Below are 15,762 nucleotides of genomic sequence, written 5' to 3' on the forward strand. Positions count from 1 at the left end.
AGCTTGGCTTGAGCCAGGCGCGGGCGCGGGCGCGGGTGCGGGCGCGGGCGCGGGCGCGGGCGCGGGCGCTCGTGTCCCCTGCAGGCAGCTGCTCGAGTAGAAGCACCGGTGCGTGGCTCAAACCAAACTGTGGCAGGCCTTTGACGTTCTGGACTTGGATTTGCCATTTGTGGCCCTCCCCACCCGCTGCAGCAGTTTTCTGCACCTTTGCGCCGTTTACGTTTCCATGATTGCCTTCTGTTATTTTGGAATCATTTCCCCATGGTTAATAAATGTTTGTACCATCCAATGCTCTTTGTTTTTGTTGGTATTTTTTGTACATCGATCCTGCCTTTCTGTTCACTTATTGTTCAAGTTCATGTAAAAAGGGTAAGATAAAATGATTGCAAATGCTCATTACTCCATACCCAAATGACATTTTAGTCGTGATTTTAGCAAGGCTCGTGGACGTTGAGCCACGATTTGCTTTTGCGGGCCACAGAAAATGATGTGGTGGCACCCGGGCCTTGAGTTTGACACCTCATGTTGTGGCCTCATTTTATTTGGACTCAAACAGTGTTGTGTTCTCAAGAGGAAATGTCTCAAGAGAAGATATTTTTTGAGTGGAGTCCCCCAATTTTTTTTTTCTGCTTTCCAAAAGCATTTAAGATAAGATAAGATAAGATAAGAATGCCTTTATTGATCCCACAGTGGGGAAATTTTCATTGTTACAGCAGCAAAGATACAGGTCACACAGGGACGGCATTTAAGATGGTTTTGCAATTTGGAATTGTCCGCTTTCATGTGGGCTCTCTTGTTTGTGTTTTTGTGGCATTGCTCTTGTTTTTCGTGGCTCCCCCCATTGGCCAAGCGTCCTCCGAAAGGGACGAGAAAAGAACGGCAGCGAGATCGGCCACTTGAAGGCTTTTCTCCAGCAGCTCATGATCCCAACGAGCGTTTGGTTCTTCTTCTGCGTTATTTGCCATGCAGTCGACTTGAGCGGGAAAAGGTGCATGAGGGCCAAGACGCATTTTCGCAAAAGCGAAAGTGATGAAAAAGCCAACTAGCGTGTTTTAGTTCTTGCTTTTGAGTGTGTGTGTGTGTGTGTGTGTGTGTGTGAAAGCGAACATGCCAGGCACAAACGTGACCCTTTGCCTTTGTTTGCCAAAAAACGCCAAAAGAAGCCGAGCAAGAGTGAGGCAGCTCGGCCTTAATTCCTTTTGGTGGCCAACCAACTCGGAAATCTTCTTTTGCAAAATGCGCTGCTTGCTTGGACTGGATGGCCTTGGTCTTGGCTTTTTTGGAGCTGCCTCTGGCTTTTCAGCTTTTCTCTTTGACACTTTCTTGACATGACTTTCTTGCGCGTCTATTTTTTGCCTCTTTTTTTCACGTGCGCTTCCTGCCCGGGCCGCTATCTGACCCCTTGGACCTTATCTGAGCCGCAGCGAGCGTGGGCAGGAAGCTTCGCGCGGCCGATGCGCTGTCACTCAAGTACGGCTGACGGCTGACGGCTGACGGCGGCCGCTCTTGCACACGGCGCACGTCCTCTCCTCTCCTCTCCTCTCCTCTCCTCTCCTCTCCTCTCCTCTCCTCTCCTCTCCTCTCCTCTCCTCTCCTCTCCTCTCCTCTCCTCTCCTCTCCTCTCCTCTCCTCTCCTTTCCTCCCCTCCCCAGGGACCACCGTGTGCGTGACCCCTCCTCCGCTATCCGCATGGGGAGGGGGCGGGGCCAAAGTTGGTGGGGTGGGGGTGGGGGGCGTCTGCCGTCCGCCCTCATTGTTCGGGCGTCGTGGACGCGGGCGGGCGGGTGTGCGCGCGCTCTACACCGGACCGAGCCGAAGGTGACGCTTGGGTGCGCTCACGACGGGACCCGGACGGACCCAAAGCTGCCGGACCTCCGGTACCGGAGGCGTGCGCGTGCGCGCGCCCCTGCCTGCGTGCGCGCGTGTGTGGAGCAGACATGGAGGAGCGCGCGCGCTTCCAGAGGAGAAAACAAGCCAACCCGCGTAGGAAGAACGGTAACGGTAACACGCACACGCACACGCACACGCACGCACAAACAAGTCGATACGGGCGAAACCTCCTCGGTCCACTTCATGTACAACACAAAAAATGGAAATTGCAAGTTGGCCAAAGTTTAAAACTTTAATTATCATCATCATCATCATCATTCTGAATAATCCTTCAGTGCAACTTCCTGACATGCGTGCGTGCGTGCGCGTGTGTGTTACATGACCCATCCAAGTAGCAGTTAAGCACTGTTAAGCAGTGTTGCGTTTTGCCTGACTGGTAGGGTAACCTGTGGTGGTGGCCCAACTCGCTCGTGCATGCGCTCGGGCTGTGACAAGCGTCAACTAGAGAGGCGGTTGCGTCTTCCTGCCGACACTGAGCGGCCGGCCACTTTGACAGAAATAAGAAAAGGAAGGTCGTGTTGACAAGTAGCGCCTTGCAACCTGATTGGACAGGCTTGAAGTCCCTCGAGCAACGATGACATGTCCAAGTTTTGCGTTTGCTGCTTTGGGAAGGTCCCTGCTCCTTGTTGGGGCGTCGCAAGAGCAATGCACGCATGCAGCCTGCCTGGCACCGCAAATCAGGTGAAATATTTCCTCGCAGGAGCCTCGCTGGAAGATGGACATGCTCTCCTGGTTTGGATGTCGGGCCGAGTGCCTCGCCGTCCATCTCAAAGGCCAAGTGGCAATTTGAATATTTGACACCAGATGGAAAAGGATGCGGCGAAAGAGAAGCCACGCATGCGGCTCGCCTTCTTGTGGCATGGAGATGGCCGGACACTTGTTGAGCGCTTGCTTTTCCACCGTCGCTGCTCCTCGCGCTTCGGACTGTGACCTCTTTTGGCCACAGATGATGCGGCAACAGGAGCCTTCAGTATCTCGACCATGTGGCCAGCCGCAAAATCTTCAGCTTAGACGGTACGTGCCAACTTTGGTTGAGCGGCCGCCCTCCCAAACGACAAAGCGTCGGACGTCGGCGCTGTCGCCATTTGGCGAGCGGATCTCACTTTTCGGGGGCCTCGCCCGCCTCGTCCAACGGGAATCGCGAAGGAGATTCAAGATGCCTTCGCCACTAGTTGCGACTGGCCCGATGAACGCCAACCCGAGCCTTGCGCGCGGCAGCACCGGCCCGGCCCCTCCCTTCCTCACTCGTACAAATACGTCGGATTGGCCGAGCTCCTCCGGCAAGGTCGCGCACTCGCGTGCACACAACAATCAATAGCTGATGGAAGTGGATGAAGGTCCCACGACCGTACGCGGCCAAACCCGTCAAGCGTCCCAGTCAGCAGCCCGAGTCAGCCTTCTGGCGCGGCGACGATGCTGCCGACGGTCAGCCGCAGGACCGGTCGAGTGTCCGTGGCGCGCAGCGCAGCCCGGGTTTGCGCTCGTCCGACTCGTCAGTAAAGTGTTGTGTGGAGGTTACGGGGGGTGTCTTTTGTGTGTCTTGTCAAACACGGTTAGCATGCGTCCTCTTTGCCAACATTCCTCACCGCCCCAACACCGCCTCCCCCTCCCGCTCATTGTGCACCCATGCGGGATACATCAGCCCCCCGCCCCCACCTCACGATCACCACCCGACCTACACATGGCATAATGACAAGCGCTCGGTAGGGTTGTCAATCAAACAACGACGAGACGCGTTGACCCGCCCCCCCTCGCCCTGGTTTTTCTTTTGGCCTGTTAGCGTGTGAATGCATGCAGTGATGATGCTAGCCGTGTTAGCGTGTCAGCACGTGAACGCGGGCACGACGTGACAGGCGGGCGGAAGGAGGTCAATCGATGATCGGGCGGCGACAACAAGGCCGCACGCGGCACGCTCGTACTTGTGCTTCCTGTTGGGGCCGAGTCACCGACCACGCCCGCGCTGCGCCGCTGCTGCGCTGCTCTGATTGGCTGACAGAGTCCAAGTTGATTGACGTGTCGGCCCAATCTCCTTTGTTGATTTCTATTTGCGCGTTAGCTCCTCTCGTCGAGGAGGGACGATTGAGACACACATACGGTATATTCATGCTGCGATTCATTGTGCTGCTCCTTCTGCTGTGTGTGCCTGTTTTGGCCACCAGGAGGCAGTACTGTATCATGCGGTCATGCGAACACAAATGAAGAAGGATTGACTTCTTCTACTGCTCCATTACTTGAGGCAACACTAGATGTTGTCTGCCGAGGATAAATAACGACATGCCCGTGAGTCTTGTTATGTTGTGTGTCTACACGTGTCGTTCCACCTTTTGTGTTTCAATATCAGTTGCTTCGAGCCCGCTGATGTCGTTTTCCTCTTTGCCGATCAATAGCTTTCGGGGTTCATTCGACATGAAATGGCGTCCGTAGCCACAGACCACGGACCGAGGTCGGCTGTTTGACAATTGTAGTTTGCTTGACTTTATTATGCAATATCGCTGACCTTTTTTGATCTTGCAAATACAAATACTACAAATATTGAAAGAAAAACACAACACAAATCATAGTGAAAGTACACTAAAATGAAGCATTGTTGAAAAAGTAAAGAGTGACTCTAAAAAGTAATCACAACTAAGCGAATGTAAAAATGAAATTTGAAAGGAAAGAAGAAAAAGTAACGGTAATGACAAATCCCAAAGGATTGCAAAGCAGGCCGGGCGTGGCCTTGAGCAAGCAGTTGCCAAGGTGCGCCCGCCCGACGTCCACGTGAGGACAAATCACGTTCGACCCGGCCCGCCAGTGGACGGCAAGAGTGCTGGCCTCACGGCAACTGGATGACTTGAACTTTTTCACACTTCCTGCGTCAGCACTTTCACTTCTGCAAATCTTCCCGGAACCTGTGTGCGTGTGCGTGTGTGTGCGCGTGTGTGTGACAGGCACACACATGCACACGCACGACACACATACATTTACACACGGTCGCGTGCCAAAGATTCAAAATATATTCATTCGCATTTTTGGAGTATACAGATGCTCTCTCTCTTTCTCTCGCACACGCACGCACAGGCACAGTGCAATGATGTCACGGTATATTGTTAATAAGCACCTCCCCCTCCAGTGTCGGATGATGACGTCGCGACTTCAAGAGACCAACGACAAAGTGAAGGAGACGATGGACAAACGCATGGTGAGTTGCCATGGCAACGCCTCCGCCAAGCCCTTTCGCACATCAACATTTACGACGGAGGAACATTTATTTGGCAAGAATACGTCGTATGTGGCAGCGCTCGTCAAAACGACTTCGTCACAACTTTTGATGACTACTGTGGAAAGAGAAGAATTCATCCATCTCATGTTGCGCTCTGCAGATCCAAATCCATTTCACAATGGCATCTTCAAATCAGTAACGCTGCAGAAAGAAAAACAACAGAAACGACCTCCGTTTCATCGTGCTTGACCAGTAGGCTTATATACACATATCTTAAAAAAAAAGTCAAATCTGCCACGTCGTTTCGGTTATACGGGGCCTGCAATCCTGCATCGGAAACTGAAATCTGATTGGACCGCCGCCCCAAAAATGCTCACCCGCAAACGACTGTTGGAAATAATTTGACACAATATTTGACCAATTTATACGACACAAAGTTATAAATGCAGGTCAGTGCTTTTGATAATGTTCAGGCCAGCAGAGCGGGCTTTGGAGGCCCTGACAGACGCCGCACTAACACTGGAGACACAAGTACAGTATACGCTACATAGATGCAAACAGCAGCAGCAGCAGCAGCAGCAGCAGCTGAAGTAGGGGGCGCATTGAAAATAGAAGGGAAAGATTTGACCGTCCCCTGTTCAAAGCCCACGCCCACTCGTGCTTGCGACTCTTTTGTTGAGCTCCGGATGCGTAACATCGGCATGAATGGTCGTGTTGCTTTCGGACTTTCAGGGCCATGGGCGCACGAGTACCTTTGGCGCAGCGACACGGCCGTCATCTACCCGGAAGACCCGGACGAGGGGGCCGGGCCTTTCGGTCCGGACGGCAGGGAGGCGGAGCCGGACGCCGTTGGCCGACGCGCTCAGCCGGAAAGTCAGGTGAGCGCGCAGAAGCCAATCAGAGAGCAGGTGAGAAACTAGCAGGCGAGAGACAAGTACAATGATTGATACTACTGCTACTACTGCTGGCAATACTCTTCATATTGCTTAATAGAGTAATGTTACAGATATTCCTGCACGGCTTTTTCTACTAGTACTACTACTACTACCAGTACTGCTACCACCACCACCACTACTACCCCTACTACTGTTATTATTTTTGTACTACTACTACTAGTTTACTACTATACAACGAGTGGCCGAAATGAGTTCCCTCTGCAGTGCGTCCGGGCTCTCACTTTGAGACGAGGGTGAGACGCTCGGTCATCCGGGAGCGACTCAGAGTCGAGCCGCTGCTCCTACACATCGAGAGGAGCCCGATGAGGTGGCTCGGCCGTCTGCTTAGGATGCCTCATGGACGCCTCCCTGGCGAGGTGTTCTGGGCACGTCCCACCATCAGGAGGCCCCGGGGCCCGCCCAGGACGCGCCCGAGGGACTTTGTCTCCCGGCCGGCCTGGGAAATTTCCCCAGAAGAGCTGGAGGAAGTGGCTGGGGAGAGGGAAGTGTGGGTTTCCCTGCTAAAACACAACCCCGAATAAGCTGCACACAATGAATGGATGGATGCTAGTGCCGGGACTACAGCTACTAATATCAACACTGCCAGTAGCAGTATGACAATAACACCATAGCGCTTACTATTCCTATCGATATAAAGTTCTTACCATTCTATCATTAACCCTCATCGCAAAAACATACAGTACAATCAGCCAAAACGCGCACACGCACCCACACACCCCCGGGAAGCTTAAAAGGCACCCAGATGGCCGACTGCGCTTAAAAGGAATCCAAATCCCCAAAAGAGCAGCAAGTGTTTCTTGTGCGGCGTCTGCTACTTTTCAGTGCTTTCAACTTCTTCTTCAATTTCAATTGCTTTCATTCACGTTTGTTATGAGCACCTTTTATGCACCATTCGTTCAACTTCGTTCACGTCAAGTCAAGTCAAGGTGATTTGCAAAGCTCTTCATCCCCAAAGAGTCGCAAAGGGCTCCACAGTTGACAAACATCAACAACGTCAGCTGGTCCAAACGCCCCAAGCGGGCAAGGAAAGGCTCAGGAGAAGAAACCGGAAGAAACAGGGGGGGGACTCCAGACAAGTGGGCAACATTGATCACGTGACCACGGTGTCGTACAACATTGATGAAAACCCAGCAAGAGTCTTTTGAACGAGACAAAGCACCGCAACACTTCAGATCTGGGGGCAGAACCCAGACGGCGACAGCCTCACTTCATCATCATCATCATCATCATCATAGCCACTTTTCTCCCCTCTAGAGGAGGGGGAGGGAGAGAGGTGAAGCAGCAGCAAAACAAGCCAGAATCAGGACATCAGGGGCGAAGGGAGGCCAAGAGACTAATTGCATACGAGCAAAGTGGAAAGTGTCCAAATGGGTTTTAAGGCCAGATTTAAGCATTTGCACAGAGGTAGCCGTGCTCGCAAAATGGAAACAAAAAAACCAAAGCGGCCGCGGTCCGTCCGTCAGGCTTGCACCGCGTCGCCCGAGTCGCGTCATAATCAGGAATTGCGTCGCAGGTCGGCAGGTCGGCAGGTCGGCAGGTCGGCAGGTCGGCAGGCTGAAATTCCCCCCACACTTTTATTCCAACTATTTTACCCACTTTTTGGAAATAAACTCCCAAATATATTGCATTCACTTTTAATTCCATTTCTTCGACGCAATTCCGTGTCAATTTCTTTCAGCCACTTTTCGTTCCACCCCTTTTAGTTGAACTTCTTTCACTATGACTTAATTCATGTTTTGTTTTGTTCTTGTATTTCTTCTTCTTGTTCTTGGCGTGTGCAGCTGCCCGACGACGGCGTTGTCAACCGAAAGTTCAAATGCAGCGAGTGTGGAAAAGCATTCAAATACAAACATCACCTGAAGGAGCACCTGCGCATCCACAGCGGTAGGTGGCGCCGGCTTGTCTCCTCGCAGCGGCCCCGAGGCCTTCTCACCAATGTAGCAACAAACGGAAGTGTCCGTAGTTTCATTGGGGTGGGTGCGAAAGGCTGGTGGTGTACTTTAAGGAGTAGCGCCGGTCACCAAAAAGGTAGAAAGTGCACTTTGAAGGGTAGGAGGCATAATACTAAAGCTAGGATCCAGGTGTAGCTGGAAGAAGAGCAAGTGAAGTTTAAAAGGTATCCGGTGACGTTCATCCCAAGGTGGGAGGGAAGACTTGCAGTTGAAAGGCCGGGAGATGTAGTAGAGGTCGTCGTAAAGGGAGGGCATGCTTGAGAAGTCAAACGGTGAAGTACTATACAAAAAGCTACAAAGTGCAATTGAGAAGGTCCGAGGCGTAGGAGGCATGTGGGGCAAGTTCAAGGGCCTTGTCTAACATGTTTTGCCGGTTTCTTTGTTTTGGGGATGGCTTCCAGGTGAAAAGCCGTACGAGTGCTCCAACTGCAAAAAGCGCTTCTCCCATTCGGGCTCGTACAGTTCCCACACCAGCAGCAGAAAGTGCGTGGGGCCAACAAGTCTCAACGGACGTGCTCAAAGGCTCGGGTCCGCCACCAATGGCTCCACAACGTCACCCAGTGGCCCAACCCTGGGTCCCCGTCTGGCGCCAGCTCTGGCGCGGCTCCGCCACAAGCTGGAAAATGGCAGAGCGCGTCGTCAAAAGCGCCTCGACGTCCAGTCTGAGACAACAGACCCCAGCCTGGAGTACGGGCTGATGATGGCCTCACACCATAGGTTTTGGAGACCTAGCGGACCAAAGGCTCCCGGGGTCTACGCAAATGAGCTCAGCTCCCACAGCCAGCTAGGGAAATTCAGCATGGACTTCCTTCTACCGGGGACCCTGGAGAGCCTGAATGACATCCACAAGATGTGCGGACAAAAGATGGACACCAACCCACACGAGGTTTCCAAACTGAGAGCTTACATGAAGGAGCTTGCGGCCAGGGTGGAGGAGGAGAAGAACCTCCGCAGCAGCCCCGCTCGGAGCTTCACGGACGACACCCTGGAGTTGGTCAACCAGGCAAAGGGTGAGCTGGACCAAAACAAACAGCAAAACACCAGACAGACAGACCTGTCCAAAGGCCAATCCCACTCGGTCTTGTACTCGTGCCAGTTCTGCAAGGAGACTTTCCCGGGACCCATACCACTGCATCAACATGAGCGCTACCTGTGCAAGATGAACCAAGACATCCAAGCAGCACTTCAGCCGGCCGGGCTTAGTCCGGGGTCGGAGTCATCAGAGTGGCCCCTGTCCACTAAGGAGCCTTGCACTAGCCCCGGAACCCCTTTCAAGGATCACTTGTCAGTCATGCAGACTAACTGGGCCATGAACATGGAACCCGACTCGGAGGAACTGGTCAGGATTTCGTTGGCTGTGGGCCTGCCGCAAGACTTTGTTCGTGATTGGTTCACTCAGCAGAATCCCAGTCCTCCCGAGGGTGGCGGGTCAGAACTGCACCAGATCTTGAGTCGCTCGCCAATGTTGTCAAACAGCGATTCCTTCCCGGGGCAGTTTACAACAAAGAGTCCAGGGGATGAAACGGCCGACCCTTTGGAACGTAATAGTCAGTCACCACTCAACTTGTCGTCCTCGTCCTCCAAACACTCGCAGAGTAGCTCCTACACCCCAAACAGTCTGGTGTGGGAGGACCGTCACGCCGATACTCCGCTCGATCTTTCCGTGCCCAAACACATGGCCCACGAATTCACCGAGAAAACACGACTCAGTGGTCTCAAACTGGAACCTGCTGGAAATCAAGACCAGACTTCAGGAGCCGCAGACCTGCTCGACATCAAGAAAGACTTCCTGGACTCTGAGGGCGCTGGAAACTGCCATCAGATGGAAAAATGTCCCATGTTTGGGACCAATCCCTCTGCGGCGAGTCCGGTCTACTTGTCCGTGCCTCCGCATGGCACTTTACCTCCGCCGATGTTTGTGTCTCCCGCCCAGTACCCACTCCTGGACTCTCTGAGCTTTATGCCCCAAATGGCATACACCTACGCCAGCGGGGCAGCCGCCTTTGCCGACATGCCGCACGCCAGGAAAAAACAATGGAAAACAACTTTCCAGGTACGGTTCTTAAGTTACTGTGGTACCTTGACTTATGACTGTGTGTGGGTGCGTGAAATTTGGAAAGCAGTTCATTTCTTTACATTCTCTTTGATTCCGTTTTTATCTTTCTATTTTACAATCCATAACAGTACCTATGCATTAGGGTTAGTGAGTGGCTTGTTGCAGAGTGTGTGCTGCAGGATGGGGTGGTATGTCTGGGGGGCTTGGTGGGGTTGCATTAGGGCACTGGTTTTTACCCGTGTCTGCAGACCTAAGCCCTGTCCAGACTTGGGATCATAGTGGGTGGGGGGCAGGGGGCTCCAGAAGGTGTCTCCCAGTCAACAGGTGTGGGATTTTCATTGTGCGTGTGTGTGTGTGTGTGTGTGTGTGTGTGTGTGTGTGTGTGCGCGTGCGTGTGTGCGTGCGCACGCACGTGTGTTCGTGTGTGTGTGCGTATGCTAGAGGGAGCTGTTGGACGGGTCTTTGGACTTCCTGTCAGGTGTGGAGCAGCTGACAGAAAGCGAGTCAAAAGTGAAGAAGACTGCGAGTGGCACTGCGAGTGGTACGTACGCCTGCGACTTGTGCCACAAAACATTCCAGAAGACCAGTTCCCTCCTAAGACACAAATATGAGCACACAGGTACATTTCATATTTTTATCATCTTTAACAGAGTCACGCCTAAAACAATCATGTTTCAGCAAGTCATGTTTAAAACACTCATAATTAGGATTCACATTTCAACGTGACATCTAGTAATCATACCCTCAAGAGTCATGCTTAAGAGTCATGTCGGAGTGCTGGTTAAAAGAGTGGCATTTACAAGAGTTATGTTGAAGAGTCGTGTTTGAAAGACTCGTTTATGAGTCGCATTTGATGAAAAGGCGATCATGGTTAAGAGATGCATGAAGAAGAATGATGTTTCAAAGCGTCATGTTTTGGAATCGTATATAAGCTTCTCATTTAAAAGAGTCACGCGTGAGTCAATTTGAAACCAGTCTTGTTTAAAAGAGCCATGTGTAAGAGTCTCATAAGAGTTATCTTTAAGGAGTCTCATTTCAAAGAGTCCCATTGAAGAGTGGCGTTTAAAAGAGTCATGGCTGAAGAGTCATGATTGATAGTCACATACCGTCGAAAAGAGTCCCATCCACGGAAGAATGACGTTTAAAATGTGTCCGAATCATTGAGTCGTGCTATAAGCTGCGTTCACATCAAACACGACGTAAACCTGTGCCTCGCATTGCTCACCCGAGTTGGATAGCGGGATGTGTGTTCCCACGCAGTGCGAATTGGCATGATTCGCACCACATGACCTACCCTCGCGAGCCAGTCAGACAATCAGTGTGTTAGGGTTAGTTGCACTATTCGTTTGAGATATTTGTTGGATCATTTTTCCTACAGTATGGAATAGATGTGTTAATTGTAAAAACAAACCAAAAAAAGGTCAGTGTAATAAACTAAGTAAAGTACAATTTCCAAATGACTGTTGGCCCTTCCTTCAGTACGCCCCAACCAAAAAGAGAAAAACATTTTTACTATAATTCTAGTTATTTTGATAAACGTCAAATGTAGTTTCCGTTTTATTCTGTTTTGTCGCAAAGACTCTGTTATTATTTCGTGAAGGAAAAATGTTTGTTTCAATTTGACTTTTCATTCTATTGCTGGTTGCGGTGAACTGCAAAAGCCTTAGTGCGAACGCACGTTGTATGAGTCAAGTGTCAGAATCATCGGAACAGATCACGTGGAGAGTGTTGAGCGTGCGTGTGTGCGTGTGTGTCCTCAGGCAAGCGTCCTCACCAGTGCGACGTCTGCCAGAAGGCCTTCAAGCACAAGCACCACCTGATCGAGCACTCGCGTCTGCACTCGGGAGAAAAACCCTACCAGTGCGACAAATGCGGAAAGCGCTTCTCCCACTCGGGCTCGTACTCGCAGCACATGAACCACCGCTACTCGTACTGCAAGAGGGAGGCCCAGGAGAGGCGGGCCCACCGGGAGGCCCAACGGGAGGCCCACCGGGGGGCGCCGGACGCCGCCGCCGCCTACCCGGCCCGCCCCGCCGGACTCTCTGACCCCTCGGACTTCTCTGGTCCCGTCCTGACCGCTGCGCAAGGTTTCAGGGAGGAGGAGGTCCAAGACCGCCGTTCTCACCGCTGACCACGACTGGACCGCTTTTTATTCCACAACGTTTGCACTTGTAGGGGATTTGCACGTCAAGTCCCGACTGGACCTCACCCTCCAATCAGCTCCCATGGACCGGGCGTCCGCTCAACGCCGCTGACGTCCGAGCTAAGCTAAGCTAAGACGTTCCACAAAGTGAAGCTAGGCTAAGCTAAGTGAAGCTAGGCCGGGCAAAGCGATGCAAAGCGCGACTCATTCAGCCAAGCTACTGTAAGTGCACTCGGGGCCCACGCTGAGTTTGCGAGGGCTACGTTTACGTTCACACCGCAGGTGTTTGATGCCCAGTTTGGATTTGTCGTTCAATCGACAAGTGCGGCTCGGAAAGTGGGGCGAAGACGTCCGTCAAATGACAAAAACACCACGTCACGGGGCGCGGCGTGTTCACCCAAGTCAATATGGCCGCTAGCTCATGTTAGGCCTCAGTCCTGACGCGTTTGTGGCAATTTCAAGGATTTTGTGCAACATTTTCGGAAACGACTCATTTTGCCTCACAAGATTTTGCCCACTGACTCCTCTGCTCCTTCGTCCGCAGTTGCTTTGGGCACCGTCTGTTTTAGCAAACAATTGTGATGTCATTCGATGATGACAGCCAACTGAGCGTCCAGACGGCGTCGGTCCCATATCCGATTTGTATCCAGGGTCAGATTGGCAAAAAGTAGAAGGAATTCATCTGTTCCTATTGACATCAAATAATCAGTTAGTGTCCACGTCACATTGCAGGGCTCCAGACTGCCGCTAAATTTCCCACAAATTTGAGCAGAGGCGTGCACAGGGCGGGGCCAAGCCACCGGGCACTCCGGGCGCTAGCCACCGGGCAGTCCTCCAGTCCTCCGGCCCTCCCCAAAAACCCCAAATCCCCTGCTCGACGTAAGAAAAGTCATTGAACACCTGGTTGTTCACTTCCAAAATAATCGACAGTATGCCTTTTATGAAACCGCAACATGCTGCCGTAGATCAACGTGAAGCCTGGACATGTGCGGAGCTAACTGTGCAAGTAACAAAGACTTTCTCCAGTTGAAGGCTAACAATCAAGCGGGCAGAGGTCCAAATGAAAATGCGCAAAATTACAACCGTCGGCCTTGTCCGGCTCTCATTCCAGACTGGAACATTGTTTGAAGCTTAGCACCATTTCAAGACTTGTGGGGGCTGTGAGTCCATCTGGGGCAGGCCATCAAAGCTCAGAGATGCTCTGGCTAACCTTGCGCGTTAGCTACGGCAAGGGGGGCACAGAATCTCTCAAAGGAGAATTGGCCAACTCATCCGGAGTACGCGTCGGAGATGCAAAGCCCTCGTTTGGAGCCAAGGCGGCCCATCCAAATGCTGAGTCTGGTCTGCTGACTTCCTACCTACTGACCTTGTTAGTTCGCCTTGACCTGGAGAAACGCTGGGCATTCATACTGTACGCCTTGGTTACTTAACATTGAGCTCGGCAAATGTGTGAGCTTTCAATTTGGCATGTTAGCATTTCTAAAAGAAATCCATTCTTTGTAAGCATCGGGCGTTCAGTGCCCTTTTTTTGTTGTTGTTGAGACAAGACGAATGCGCATGTTGAGGGGCATCCTGCTGGGACAGAGGGGCGGGGCGTATTCTTCCAGAAAGGTCCCTCCACCTCCCCAATGTGAAAATCTTTCTGCTTTGTATCATGGATGCCAGCCTGTTGGAAAAGCGCACTTGGCATACCTTCTAGTAGGTTGTAAGACAATCAGGCAAACTTTGAGCTCAGCCCTTTGTGCTCTGTGCTGCCACGTGGCGTGGGTTCCATCCCCAAGTTGGGTGGGGGAGATAGCGCAAGTATGTTTTTTCACTTACTCCAGCGTGTGCGGCCACTACATTTGCTGATTATCAACAAAATATTGTTGAATATTTTTTGAAAAAATGAAAATCAACCCTTTGTCTGGAGCCTTGCATTGGGCAGCAAAATCGCAAGTGACCTGCAGCATGAGCATAGCCTAAAAGTCAAGCGGCGCCATAAAAATCACGGCCGAGCTGCAATATGATGAGCTGCTGCAAGGAGATGACCAGTCCAAATATGGATCACGTTTGCACAAGTCAATCAAACAATGGCCTTTGTTTCGATGAGTGGCGTAGGCCTGCCAAGCCAATTTCGGTCAAGTAAATCCAAGCACCCCCAAAAATTGAGCTCACAAGATTTGACTTACTCTTATGTCCTTTTTTGGGAAGGGTTCAAAATATCCAGTACTTGGTCGAAAGTTATTATTTGAATCAACAAAATGCGGTCCCCCCAGCCCTTTCTGGCTTCAAGTCCCGCGGATTAGTCGCAGCGAGTAGCCCTACCTTCCTCAAAAATGGATATGTGGCAAATTTTTCAACTTGGACCACTCAATAGCAAGACATTATTAGCATTAGCAGGGCTCATTTCTAGCGCATTTAACCTCGGGTCACTGTTGATATTGTGAGCTGACATTTTTTTCAAGCTAGCTAGCATTGCAGCTGCTCACACAGTAGCACTGTCCCTTTTCAATTGCAACCAGAGAAGCATACTTTTGCCATGCTCATGTGCTCATTTTCAAGCCAAGTTGTTTTGTAGTAAGACGAGAAATATTAAGTGTTTCATTTCAAGTAATGATGTATTGTGTAAAATGAAAACTTTAGAGGAAAAAAAAGGCTTACATCACTCTTGACATCACATCAAATTCATGTTGTATGTTTGTCTTTCTTGAATGTGTCTGTCTCATTTCCTAACTTGTTCTTTCTTTCTTACTGTGGTGTTGGGACGCGGGCGGAGCAGTCTTTAGTTTCTGCTGGAAGCAGCAGAACACAGGACACGTTCCATCCATCCATCCATCCATTATTCCATCCATCCATTTTCTGTGGCGCTTGTCCTCCTCCTCTTGAGGCTCATGCCTGAGCTGCAGCCTCCAACCCCGACCCAACACTGTGAGGCGGCTGTGCTGACCGCTAGGCCGGCGTGCCGCCATCCTTCCGTTCAAATCAATCTAATAAAAGCCAACAAAATGCTCACAGAAACTCTTCTCTTTCCATGAACAAGCCTTTTCATTGATGGCCAATTTTTCCAAATGGATGGATTCAATACTGAAATAACAGCCTTGAAAAAAAAGGACTTCATTGATCATGTTCAATGATTGCACATGATTACAATGAGGTCAAGTGACGTCATTCTCCAGAAAAATAAATGTGACGATCACAATCCGCTAGTGATGGGCCGCAATCTTCTATGTCTCAATTTGGTCAATTTCCTATTTTTTCCACAAATCCGCCGATACAATTGGTCAGACAGTCCACATATGTGTGAATGAGTTACCAATCTCAAGTGTTGAAAATGGCTTAATTGCTGTTTGACGATGCAATGTTCATCAACAAACAACAAACAGGCCGCTTTGGGGCTCTCCTGAAAAGTGGGGATTTGGGAGGTACGCCCGTTTACACTAGTTTCCTCAAACACATTTGAAGCACCTGCAACTGATGGACAACTTTAGTCTCTCTCTCTCTCTCTCTCTCGCACTCTCTCTCTCTCTCTCTCTCTCTCTCTCTCTCTCTCTCTCTCTCTCTCTCTCTCTCTCTCTCTCTCT

At 51.1% G+C, this 15,762-nt stretch overlaps 1 protein-coding gene across 3 annotated transcripts; it reads left to right on the forward strand.

The window, feature by feature from the left end:
* Window positions 1-1,748: 1,748 nt before the first annotated feature.
* On the forward strand, window positions 1,749-15,335 carry LOC147136940 (zinc finger E-box-binding homeobox 2-like). 3 transcript variants are annotated; one of them, XM_086051001.1, is made up of 7 exons: window positions 1,749-1,995; window positions 5,003-5,071; window positions 5,825-6,000; window positions 7,830-7,932; window positions 8,402-10,053; window positions 10,498-10,675; window positions 11,817-15,335. In XM_086051001.1, exons 1-7 carry the CDS (start codon window positions 1,938-1,940, stop codon window positions 12,185-12,187), a joined length of 2,607 nt encoding a protein of 868 aa, XP_085907127.1. In that variant the 5' UTR covers window positions 1,749-1,937; the 3' UTR covers window positions 12,188-15,335. The 3 variants fall into 3 exon arrangements, with proteins under 3 accessions (XP_085907127.1, XP_085907129.1, XP_085907128.1); XM_086051003.1 differs by having other exon boundaries at window positions 10,498-10,597; XM_086051002.1 differs by having other exon boundaries at window positions 5,825-5,970.
* Window positions 15,336-15,762: the final 427 nt, after the last annotated feature.

The sequence above is a fragment of the Filicampus tigris genome, chromosome 14 (genome assembly GCF_054856515.1).
Source record: "Filicampus tigris isolate MCC_2025a chromosome 14, RoL_Ftig_1.0, whole genome shotgun sequence".
Classification (NCBI taxonomy): domain Eukaryota; kingdom Metazoa; phylum Chordata; class Actinopteri; order Syngnathiformes; family Syngnathidae; genus Filicampus; species Filicampus tigris.